Source organism: Penaeus japonicus, unplaced genomic scaffold (assembly GCF_977035675.1).
Source record: "Penaeus japonicus unplaced genomic scaffold, GWHDUDI00000001_assembly GWHDUDI00000013, whole genome shotgun sequence".
Lineage (NCBI taxonomy): Eukaryota > Metazoa > Arthropoda > Malacostraca > Decapoda > Penaeidae > Penaeus > Penaeus japonicus.
The window spans coordinates 44,596,711-44,609,210 of record NW_028234415.1 but is presented as its reverse complement, the minus strand read 5'-3'; the positions used below and the strand labels follow the sequence as shown (position 1 = coordinate 44,609,210).

The 12,500-nt window shown below is 40.7% G+C and overlaps 2 protein-coding genes across 2 annotated transcripts in view; both read right to left on the bottom strand.

Moving 5' to 3' along the window:
• The window catches only part of LOC122257293 (ras GTPase-activating-like protein IQGAP3), a 21,975-nt gene extending 14,648 nt beyond the window's left edge, over positions 1 to 7,327 (bottom strand). The window contains exons 1-14 of the mRNA XM_043022518.2: positions 6,627 to 7,327; positions 5,189 to 5,285; positions 4,600 to 4,834; positions 4,351 to 4,495; positions 3,994 to 4,151; positions 3,678 to 3,812; positions 3,458 to 3,542; positions 3,142 to 3,236; positions 2,545 to 2,737; positions 1,636 to 1,796; positions 1,094 to 1,228; positions 665 to 821; positions 321 to 460; positions 1 to 137 (exon numbers count right to left, since the gene is read on the bottom strand). The exon at positions 1 to 137 is cut by the window's left edge and continues 51 nt beyond it. Coding sequence (XP_042878452.2) covers positions 1 to 137; positions 321 to 460; positions 665 to 821; positions 1,094 to 1,228; positions 1,636 to 1,796; positions 2,545 to 2,737; positions 3,142 to 3,236; positions 3,458 to 3,542; positions 3,678 to 3,812; positions 3,994 to 4,151; positions 4,351 to 4,495; positions 4,600 to 4,834; positions 5,189 to 5,285; positions 6,627 to 6,645 — 1,892 coding nt within the window. The 5' untranslated portion in view covers positions 6,646 to 7,327. The remainder of the gene's footprint in view (positions 138 to 320; positions 461 to 664; positions 822 to 1,093; positions 1,229 to 1,635; positions 1,797 to 2,544; positions 2,738 to 3,141; positions 3,237 to 3,457; positions 3,543 to 3,677; positions 3,813 to 3,993; positions 4,152 to 4,350; positions 4,496 to 4,599; positions 4,835 to 5,188; positions 5,286 to 6,626) is intronic.
• A 2,106-nt stretch (positions 7,328 to 9,433) lies between these two features.
• Positions 9,434 to 12,500, bottom strand: part of LOC122257292 (heat shock cognate 70 kDa protein) — a 3,484-nt gene continuing 417 nt past the window's right edge. Inside the window, exon 2 of the mRNA XM_043022517.2 lies at positions 9,434 to 11,591. Coding sequence (XP_042878451.1) covers positions 9,628 to 11,586 — 1,959 coding nt within the window. The 5' untranslated portion in view covers positions 11,587 to 11,591 and the 3' untranslated portion in view covers positions 9,434 to 9,627. The remainder of the gene's footprint in view (positions 11,592 to 12,500) is intronic.

Below are 12,500 nucleotides of genomic sequence, written 5' to 3'. Positions count from 1 at the left end.
ATCCTAGCAAGCACACTGGCGGTGTTTGAGGACTCTTTCGAATGCCTTTTCACTGCATTCACTACCTCTACAATGTCTTCTAACCAGAGTTCCGCTGCGTTGTCTCCGAGCATTTCACATTTGGTATTCTTCAGCAGCTGATATTTAAAAAGGAAAAATCAGGTACTAGTTAGACATTTTGGGAAAAAAAGGAAAGAAAGGAAAGAAAGAAAAGAAAGAAAAGAAAAAAGTAAAAAGAAAAGAGAAAGAAAGAAAATAATATTCCAATAAAGCAAAAAAATAACCACAAAAATGGTTTGAGAACTAAAAACAAGCCGTACCTTGAGAAGCTGGTAATAGTGGAGGGAATCGGTAGGTGAAAGAGAAGGCAGCTGGAGGGCTGGGTGTTGCAGGGCATTCATTGTCTCCTGGACTCCACCGCTCCTGACTGACTCATTCACACCTGTCATAGCTCCCACCTCTTTGGATAAAGGTGATATATACTTTTAGCAAACTAAATATGATGGGGTAATGATATGAAATATACAAAACATATTCACATTAAGCCCTACTTAATATGATTCCAAATAACATTCAGTGCTGTGCCAGCTACACACAACCAACATACACCAATCTATCCAAGGAAAAGCATTACAAATTACAAGTATTTTGCGTCGAAACTCACTGTCATTTACTTCTTGCAACTTATCATTGACCTCATCAATAACTTGCTGGAGATCAAAGTAGGTCAACAAAGGACATGCATCGCCTGACATTATCTTTGCCTGGCGAGCCTCGTGCAGAGCTGAGAAGTATTCCCGGACATGGCTACGTTCCAAACCCTAGGAGTAAAATCATATTGTATATTATTTCATGATAATAAAGATTCTAACAAAAGCAATTCTGTTTTTACTGTCCCATGCAAATATTTAAAAAATATATATTTAGAATTGCAAATCTATTGATACAATTGGGGTCTACCTAAACTCTATCTTACAAATATAACATCTTACACTTAATGGGAAAAAGTAACCCAGTTTTTAAGCATTCAATACCTTTTCAGCAAATAAAACACAAAGCATCAGAGAGAAGGTTAAGCATATCTAACACTAACCTGTACATGTGTCTGTGGGTCAGATATGTAGTGCCAGATTTCCTCCGGGTTGTGTGTATCAAGGGCAGCATTGACCCTTGCGACAGCTGACAGCATACGGACACCTCCTTGGATTTCCTCGAGGTTCAAATCCGCCTGAAACCATGTGGTGCCATGAGATTGATATTCAACCAGCGGTAACAGTTTTTGGAATTACAGCTTATCAAGGAAGAACAATAGAGGAAGAGGAGGAGGAGGAGGAGGAGGAGGAGAAGGGAGAGTATGATGTGCGAGGATGGAGAAAAGTGATATAGGGAGAAGGACAAGGTGGAAGAAGAGGAAGCCATGAAAGGGGAGGAGGGGGAAGACAAGGAAGACAGAATGGGCAGTAGAGGATGATGAAGTTGACAAGGAAGGGGAGCAGGACAAGAAGGATAAGGAATACATGAAGAAAGAAGAGGGGAAACAAGAAAAAAAATATTTTTTTAAAACGATACAATATCAATACTTTAGAAAATACAAAAATAAATCAATCATTCACCAACTTCATTTCAAGTGTTTACCTGCGCATCAGCATGAATGGCAGCCATCTCTTCGTGGTACAGAGGAGCGGCAAAGTCAAGCAAGGTAGGTAAGCTCGGCCCCAAAGACTTCAGGTATTTCAGAGTCTCCTGAGGTGTGCCCTCTTCCAGGCTTCTATTCACTGCTGCCAGCCCTTGCAACACTACCAAGAGAGAGAGAACGTGTGTAAGCATTGCAAATACACAGCTGATAGCTTTATAACTAGTGCAATCATAATTTAATCCTAAATTATATAACATGACAGATTCATAAAACAAGATTACATTGGCTTTTAATGAATTGGAGAAAATTTAGAATCCTCTGTGTCAAACCTGATGAATTTGTCTAGTTATTACCCTCTCTTAGAGAAGAGTAACTCAGAGAATTACACAGTTCATTATAACAAATGTAGATAGAGGTATGAGACTGAACAACTTTACAATGCAAGAGATGTAATTAATGCATTTTGATTATCTCATCATCAGAATTACATGACGAGAGAATTCTGATAGCCAAATAACCAAAACATGTTGATAACATCCCTTGTGTCGTTAAGTTATTTAGTCTCATTTAAAACTCTATCTCTATGGTAACTCGATGCTCTTGATTGAGTCTGACAATATGTGTTAGGCTTAGTTTCTTTTATAATTTCCTTGACAATTTGTGACCATAAAGAAAAAGTATCAACATTATAATGGTAAAAACACACACACACACACACACACACACACACACAAACACACACACTATTCACATGAATCTATAACCAACATGAATTAAGTCATGTGCATGCAAAATTTTGAGACATGTAAGTGTAAATTTAAACTCTAAAACAATATATTCAGCGACCAGAAAAAGGCACATGTAGTCAAAAAGGGTAAACAACCCAATCACACCACATCTCAACTCACGCTTTTGTCTCGAGAGAGATTCCTCATTCACTGAGGAGATGATGGCCTGCACGGAAGATTTGCTCAGAATTGTGGGTAAGAGCGACACGTTGAGGCTGTGGTTAAAGCTTTGGTTCCCTCCCTGATGTTCCTTCTCCTCCAGTTCCGTTTCCAGCGCTTTCAAGTAGTCTCCGGCAAAGTCTGGTTTTACTCCCTGTCAGAGAATAGAAGGTCATTATATAATCTTATTAGTTGTAAAGCTTTAATTAATGTTGATTCCGATGACCTGTTTGGTTTGTTGAAATCCAACACAATCACCAGTCCCACAGGCAATACTTTCTTGACATCTAAAAGAACCACTCTTTTTCCCCATGTAATATTTAAGAAAAGGATTTTCAAGTCTATTAGAGTTGTAACAATATAACTTCAATATGGCATAAACTGAAACAGAACTGAAAGAAGAGGCAGAAACATGGAGAAAAAAAAAAGACAAACTAGAATAAAAAAAGAAAATACCAAAGATATCACTAATAAGAGCTTCTGAGAACTAAAAGGAGCAAGTTGTAACCCTTTGACAAGCAGAAGGAACTTTGATGAATTGATAACCGAGAGACTTGCCTTCAGACTTAACACAGGAGATGTAAGAGCTTTGAACAAGGCATCTGTGTTCTCGTCCTTGACTGCATCTTCTACTCTCTCGATGGCACAGAAAGCTGCAATGATGCATAACATCCAGAGTTAAAAAATGAAATAATAGAACTCACCTCAAATATGTATGTGTGTGTGTGTGTGTGTGTGTGTGTGTGTGTGTGTGTGCATGTGTGTATTTCATATATACACACAGATAAATACACATATACAACATACCTACATACATATATCACCCCCCCCTCCCCCATAACATATGACCAAAGTCTTTCAAAGAAATACTAGCCATTAACATAGCTGATATGGCCTTGGATCTCAGCTTGGGTTAGCAGCTCATCGTAGGCATCTGGTATGTAGTCTTGGTCGCGGCTCTGCAAAATTTACCCAGCCTCATAAAACTTGAAAATACAGTCTTCTTTGTAGTCATGTGACATCATTATCAAAGTCTACAAAAGAATATATAACAATTAGAAGGAAAAAGAAGGGAAGTAAAGATGAAAACACACCTTGTTTATAGCCATCTCTTTCTTGTGCATCTTGGCATCTGACAGACACTGGAGATAACTGTCTGCATTTTCATCCAAGACGTTTTCCAGATGACATGTGGGGTTCCTCAAGGTTCCTAGCAGCTCCAGGTGCTCCTGACATGACAGAGTTTGATTAATGCAATAGAATCTTAGAAGAAAAAAATTGAGGTCAATCCTTCAATACTTGATCAAGCTTTGTAGTGATTTCCAAATATCATAAAATCCATATAATCAAAAGCAAGAAACAACATTCAACAAGATTTCATTTTCTTGCAGGAAAAACAATAGGTCATACCCCCTTTTCTATGGCTTCATTGATAGCAATGATTGCAGCATGCAGTGCAGCCTCATCCACAGGCAATTCATTAGCAAGGATGCCTCCAATCTTACCAAACTGTGGCAACTGGCAGCCATACTTGCTCAGTTCTTTCATCATTGCCTGCATTACTTCCTCTGCAAAAGCAACCCATTGTTCACTTCAAACCTTCAGGGTGAAATATCTAACACTTATGCACAAATTAAGAATCAAATTACATCAGTAACTAATATCTTCCTAACAAGTAATAACATCATCTATTGAACATTACATTTTCCTTATATAAAAATGTTCCTATAACTAAAGTCTGTTTGGCTACAAAGCATTGTTACTTACCAGAGAAATTGACTTTGCCATAAAGATTCTGGATCTGTGGGGCGATGCCCAAACGGAAAAGGTACAAACTAAGGGCATGAAGGCAGAAAACAACCCGAGGCATGTTCTTTCTGTCATACACATCAGTTGTCTCAGGGTAGAAGATCTGAAACATCGAAAGACAGCGTCAGAGGAATATGATCTCGTAATACCAACATGATTATCTGGCTCTAAAATGACACATTCACCGTCTAATATAAAAGTACGTACACTAGGTAGCTTTATCTTCTCCAAGGCTTTCAGGAAGTAGTTGATGTTATCTGTGTGTCGAAAAGTCAATCCGTGCGACCGGTATCTTGCGAGATCTGGGTCGTAGACGCGCCTGAGTGGCACTGTCTCTGGTGCAAAGAAGTGGGCCAACTTAGCCAGGTAGACTCCATGACGTAACTCCTCCTCCAAGTCTCCTGCTTCTGGAAGTTCTTCTTTGATGCAGGCTTCCATCCAACTGTTGCAAAAAAAATACCCGGTAAATTGATGGAAACTATGGCCTCCTCATCTCAATGATATATAAGGGTCTTTGTCATCAACTGTAACTGACTCTTGAAGAGAAAAAGTCGGAATAATCTGACCTGAACAGGTGTTGTATGATACAAGATTGTAATTCTATATATAATGCACATGCATATATATATATATATATATATATATATATATATATATATATATATATATATATATATATATATATATATATATATATATATATATATATATCTGCACAAAATAAAGGGAACTGAAGAAGTTAACTTTTTCTCATGTCTTGTATAACAAACAAAAACTGAGAAATTTCAATACTTACTTTTTAGCCTCTTCTAAGTGGCACAAGTATTGGTAAGAAATATTCTTGTGCCGTTCTGCATCCATGTCTTGGGCGGAGAGGCAAACATCCTCCCCACCTGTGGGAGTGGCAAGGACTCAATAATTTGGAAGGAGAGAGGAGGAAAGGAAGCAAAGTGGGAAGGAGAGAGGGGGAGGGAGGTAGGGTAAAAAGAAAGAGAAAGAGAGAGAATACATATATAGATAGATGAGAGAGAGAGAGAGAGAGAGAAGAGGGAGAGAGATGAGAGAGAGAGAGAAAGAGAGAGAAAGAGAGAGAGAGGAAGAGAAAGAGAGAGAGAGAGAGAGAATGAGAGAGAGAGAGAGAGAGAGAGAGAGAGAGAGAGAGAGAGAGAGAGAGAGAGAGAGAGAGAGAGAGAGAGAGAGAGAGAGAGAGAGAGAGAGAGAGAGAGAGAGAGAGAGAGAGAGGAGAGAGAGAGAGAGAGGAAGAGAGAAGACAGAGAGAGAAAAGAGAGAGAAGAAGAGAGAGAGAGAGAGAGAGAGAGAGAGAGAGAGAGAGAGAGAGAGAGAGAGAGAGAGAGAGAGAGAGAGAGAGAGAGAGAGAGAGAGAGAGAGAGAGAGAGAGAGAATATATATATAGATAGATGAGGGAGAGCTGGACAAATAAGGAAGAACAGGGAGGAGGGGTACTTGGCAAAACAAATAGAAAGGGGTTCCTATACTTTAATAACATTTATTTCATTAGATAAAGATAGGAATTGACATTTTCTAACCAAGGTTTGTTTCAAAAAGGAACTGAATCTTCACACAAAAAGAAATGATAGCACTACTGATATGATAACCATTTTGAAGACTTTAATAACAATTATCATTATCATCACTATTCTCATTACAACTATGCTCTCTCATTATCTTTAATATCATTATTTTATCCTCACAATCATCATAATTAACTATTACCATCGTGATTGCTGTCATTGTTATGATAAATGAGACGACACGAATTTAACTACCCAGATTTTAAGAATAAATTCTTAGTAATTTCTTGCTTTATACATTTCAAATTATATAAAGCTTAAAAGACTAGTTAAATATCATACTCCAGTAACTAACTACGCTCTAATTAATGATATGCGACAGGCCGGTAAAACAAAAAAACAAAAACAAAAAAAACAGCTGATTTTGGAGCAAGTTCAAACAGTGCTAATTTTAGACATATATTCTACTTCTAAACTTCTTTATGTATTAGTTTGCTTAAAGATTAATACGTTACTCTCCATACCATCCGTAATCGTATGTAAATAAATGTTTCATTTTAGTTGTCATAAAAGGTTAGAATGTTACTTCTTCCTGCTACGCCCTGATCAGCTGATCAACGTCTGTAACAAAGATCCATTTTATATGAACTCCTGGAAAGGTATTCTATCCAAATAACGCAACATATCTTAGAATAACCTTACCTCTCTTTTGGAAGGCCATACTGCCTGTGTATATCCCTAAATAACGCCAAAATCCGACACAAACTCAAGAAAACTTTCAAACAGAGACGTTCCCCTAAACCGCCATGTCTTCATAAGAGGCGCTCTTGACGCTGATTGGTCGACGGCCTTTGGCACCCATTGGTCGGACGCAACTCGAGAGCTGATTGGTCCGTTTAGAGAGAAAGTTCTTTTTGCTTTTTAATTCACTTTAATTCCCTTTGAACTGATTTTCCTTGATGTAACGGGATTTTTCCAATTTGTAACTTCCCAAAGAAACTATTCTGTTAGTCTCTTTTAATCAGCAGCGAGATTTATGCCTCACGTTACGGACAGAAATAATTTGCAAACATGTCCTTGAAAATCATTTCTGTTTCATGCAATACAAGTGTAAGTTATGTCAATCTGCATGGAGCTGAAATAACATATAATAATAGAGTAGATCCTGAATGGCATAACGTCCAGCATTCCGGATAATAATAACAAAACCGGATTCAGCAACAATTTATCCGAACATACTGCTAAAAAACATAAAGCAAACCACCAGTAAATAGACCTTAAACAGATTACTAAATCCACATAAGTTTTATAACAGTACTGCATGTTAATCGCAATATACATATAACTCTAATAATACAATATATAATCCCACACGTTTCTAATCAAACAAAGCGAAGTAAAGGAAATAGTTCAGTAACGGTCTCGCTGCGTCACTCAATAAATCTCATTCTTCTATATTACTCTGATAATATTGAACGTTTTGTGTACCATTTTATCTTTTTTTTTTCATTTCAGTGTTGTTTGTTATGGTAATGATATGCTAATCATATTGAGGATAATAATAGTATCAACGAAGGTATAAACAATGACCATAGTAATATGATAATAATTATAGTTTACTAAAACTAGTAGTGCAAATGATAGTAATGATAACAATAATGATAGTAATAATAATAATGAATTATAATAATAATAGTAATAACGATAATAATTAATAAAACAATAATGATACAATAATGATATTATTACTATCATCAATTGTTAGTGCTTAGTATTCGTCAGCAATTCTGGTTCCATTATCCTTATCGTATAGCCATTATCTCTGTTACTTTTATTAATGCTATTAGTAGTAATTAATGTTATTAGTAGTAATATTGTTACTGTTACGGTTATCATTATTATCTCATTTTCATCAGATATTTTCTCTCTCTCTCTCTCTCTCTCTCTCTCTCTCTCTCTCTCTCTCTCTCTCTCTCTCTCTCTCTCTCTCTCTCTCTCTCTCTCTCCTCTCTCTCTCTCCTCTCTCTCTCCCTCCTCTCTCTCCTCTCCTCCTCTCTCTCTCTCTCTCTCTCTCTCTCTCTCTCTCTCTCTCTCTCTCTCTCTCTCTCTCTCTCTCTCTCTCTCTCTCTCTCTCTCTCTCTCTCTCTCTCTCTCTCCTCCCCCCCCCCCTCTCTCTCTCTCTCTCTCTCTCTGAAGATCCACTTTCCAAAGCCGAAATAAGGAGTGCTTGTTTATCATGAGTAGGTGAAGGAGAAGGGGATTGCTTAAGAGTTGAGAGCTTATACTCGTGATCGTATAAAATCTTCGTTACTTTATTTTAGTCAATTTTTGCCTGTAAATATGAAATGTTTCTATATATTTTATTCCTTCCTTATATATATACATTAACGGTCACTGCAATTGAATAACCATTTTGGTGGTGTGTTTATATTCTCTCCATCTTTTTCGCCTTTCTTACCTGCCCTTCTTCTGACTTTCCTCTTCCTCCATTTTTTGCCCTTCCTCTTAAACTAACACAATATGCAATATTTGGGATACACGCCAAGAAAGTGTAATATCGACAGCATGACAACCAGTAGAGGTTTAGACGCAGGTACACCTAACCTCTTAGAAACCGATACCTTGTCAAGTGTCTATATTAGTCATTCGTAATTCAAGAAAACGAGTCTAACCATCATGCTACACTTCTACATCCCGAAATTGTATTTCCGTCTATTATTTATTTTTTGCCTGTCGGTATATGATCGCTTCAAAGTTGTAACATGAACCTAGAAAGATTCTGCAACGCCCACCTCGATCTATACATGGACGCATCCTGACCTAGTGTGAAGTAGGTCATGGCAAGGGGAAGGTTTGTCAGGCAATTCCGTAGTTCATTTCAGTTCTAGATATGAATGGAGATTCTTTTTGTGAGCATTGTACTTGGTTACTTCAGTAACTCTTATGGGTCTTTTGTGGTCCTACTTGTGTGGGTTTCTCACTTCATTTATAAAATTATTCGGAAAAGAGTAAAACGTGTGTGGGTGTCTGTATGCGTGCAAGTATTGTGTTCGGTTGTGTATTTAGTGCATGGTCTTGTGTGCATTTTTTGTAGTGTGTAACGTTTGTGTTGATGTAATAAATAATAGCTTGAGATCTGCTAGTAGTTAGGGTTTTGAAATGTTTCAAATTTTGCAGTGGAATGCAGATTGTGAAAAATTGCAAAACTGCCGTCATGTAGTTTTCAGCATAATTAAGAAATAAAATGTTTGATAAGGTCACAATGCAGTATGAGTAATGCCAATGAGGTTTGGCTAAATCCTTAATGGCGCATGTGGGTCATGTACTTGAATACAAGCTATTTAATTTGAACCTCTAATGAAGTCAGCTAAGGTGATTTTTTTTTTACTGGTCCCTTTCTTATTGAAATTAAGTTTATAAATGTGGATTACAAGCGGTACCCAAGTTAAGATATTTTTCTATTTTTTCAGAGTGAAAAACCTTTGAGAATAGGATACATAAACTAGAGATTTCTGTTTCCTGTTTTTTTTTATTCATTTTACAGATTTCTGGAATGGTTTTCTATAGAGTTGTGGAAAACTTGCAATGTGAAGACTGCCAATGGCACATGCCACCAACAGCATAAATAAAATGCGGAATGATCTACGATGGGTTGATTTGCATGGACAGTTCACAATGAGACTAGTAGACGCCGAGGAATCGTTTAATCGACCTCCTCGATGGTGGGCCCGGAGGAACCACCAGCACCAGGGGCAGCACCGCCAGCACCTGGGGCACCACCTGGGAAGCCACCGGGCATGCCACCTGGGGGAGCACCGCCAGCAGCAGCGTACATCTTGGTAATGATGGGGTTGCACACCTGCTCGATTTCCTTCTGCTTGTGCTCGTACTCTTCCTTCTCGCCCAGCTGGTTCATGTCCAGCCACTTGATAGTCTCGTTGCAGGTCTCCAGAATCTTGTTGCGGTCCTCCTCAGAAATCTTCTCCTTGAACTTCTCGTCCTCAACTGTCGACTTCATGTTGAAGCAGTAAGACTCGAGCGAGTTCTTGGCAGAGATGCGGTCCCTCTGCTTCTCGTCGTCAGCCTTGTACTTCTCGGCGTCCTGCACCATGCGCTCGATCTCCTCCTTGGAGAGGCGACCCTTGTCGTTGGTGATGGTGATCTTGTTCTCCTTGCCGGTAGACTTGTCCACGGCGGACACGTTCAGGATACCGTTGGCGTCGATGTCGAAGGTGACTTCGATCTGGGGGACGCCACGGGGTGCAGGTGGGATGCCACTCAGCTCGAACTTGCCGAGGAGGTTGTTGTCCTTGGTCATGGCACGTTCTCCTTCGTACACCTGGATGAGCACACCAGGCTGGTTGTCAGAGTAGGTGGTGAAGGTCTGAGTCTGCTTGGTGGGGATGGTGGTGTTACGCTTGATGAGGGCAGTCATCACACCTCCAGCGGTCTCGATACCCAGGGACAAGGGGGTGACGTCCAAAAGCAGCAGGTCCTGCACGGCTTCAGACTTGTCACCGCACAGGATAGCGGCCTGGACGGCAGCTCCGTAGGCAACAGCCTCATCGGGGTTGATGGACTTGTTCAGCTCCTTGCCGTTGAAGAAGTCCTGCAGGAGCTTCTGGATCTTGGGGATACGGGTGGAGCCTCCGACAAGGACGATGTCGTGGATCTGTGCCTTGTCCATCTTGGCATCACGGAGAGACTTCTCCACGGGCTCCAGGGTGCCACGGAAAAGATCGGCGCACAGCTCCTCAAAGCGAGCACGAGTGATGGAGGTGTAGAAGTCGATACCTTCGAAGAGGGAGTCGATCTCTACGCTAGCCTGTGTGGAGGATGACAGGGTACGCTTCGCGCGCTCACAGGCAGTACGCAGGCGACGGAGGGAGCGCTTGTTCTCACTTGGGTCCTTCTTGTACTTGCGCTTGAATTCCTGGATGAAGTGGTTCACCATGCGGTTGTCGAAGTCTTCGCCGCCCAAGTGAGTGTCACCAGCTGTGGACTTTACTTCGAAGATACCATCCTCGATGGTAAGGATGGACACATCGAAAGTACCACCGCCAAGATCGAAGATCAAGACGTTGCGCTCACCGCCCACTTTCTTGTCGAGACCGTAGGCGATGGCGGCAGCGGTGGGTTCGTTAATGATACGCAGCACATTAAGACCTGAGATGGTTCCAGCATCCTTGGTGGCTTGACGCTGAGAATCGTTGAAGTAAGCGGGTACAGTGACTACAGCGTCCTTCACTGTGGAGCCCAGGTAAGCCTCCGCAGTTTCCTTCATCTTGATGAGCACCATCGAGGAGATCTCTTCGGGGTAGAAGGTCTTCTTGTCGCCCTTGTACTCGACCTGAATCTTTGGCTTCGTGCTCTCGTTGATGATTTCGAAGGGCCAGTGCTTCATGTCGCTCTGGACTGTGTGGTCGTCGAATTTGCGGCCGATCAGACGCTTGGCATCGAACACCGTGTTGTTGGGGTTCATCGCGACCTGGTTCTTGGCGGCGTCGCCGATCAGACGCTCGGTGTCTGTGAAGGCGACGTAGGAGGGCGTGGTGCGGTTGCCCTGGTCGTTGGCGATGATCTCCACCTTGCCATGCTGGAACACACCCACGCAGGAGTAGGTGGTTCCCAGATCAATACCGACTGCAGGTGCCTTAGCCATTTTATCTGAAACAAAAGAAACGACTTTAAGTACGCGTGTCAAAAGATCTTAGAGATAAGAGATTAACCTAGAACATCAAGATACAATCCCCCCCACCCCCTCGTCCCGTTCCCTTCCCACAACGGAAAAGGATGTCAGCTGATAAGCAGTCAGCGCTACGGAATCTCAGTGACGTCACTTCCCGGCCATGTGTGACGCCCCCACACGCATCTGGCATCCGATTCTTTCCTGTTGTTGAAAAATCCCAGAATTCCCGTGTTGGAAACGGGAAATTGGACAAAGTACTGAAGAAATATACAGTAACAGGCAAAAAAATATAAAATAAAACCCACGATTTATATAAGTAAACAAGGATTGCCACAGAATTAACATGAATATCGTGTGGGGGCGTTAAAAAATCCGCATTAAAAAGACATCAAAATGAAACTAACCTACATACACCTAAATGATAAACTAAATGAAAATAACCGAAGTAAAAACAAATATAAAAAACTAAGAAACAAGACACCCGCATCAAATTATAAAAACGCCCAACGATATGGCAAGCCAGACTAGGCGAGCCGCGCGGAGTAGACAGGGAAGCCGGGAGTGGTTTAAGTGGGGGGAGGGGGGGGTAGAGGAAGGGTAAGGGCGGGTAATGGAGGGGGAGGGGGGAGGAGAGGAAGGGTAAGGGGGAAGGGATGGGGGATGGGATATTGATCATGGACTCCCTCTCGCTAGCCTCAATTCATCCATTTTGTTTTGGCTTATCAATTATAAGGTTCACTTTGTTCTAATAAGACGTATTTCATTGCACTATTGATGAATTATTCTCACACTTAGTATTCAAAACGAATTTATAAAAGACGTTAGTATCATCGCATTTGAATCACCCTTTCCTTAGTTAATAACTCGTTCTCTCCCTCACCATTTAA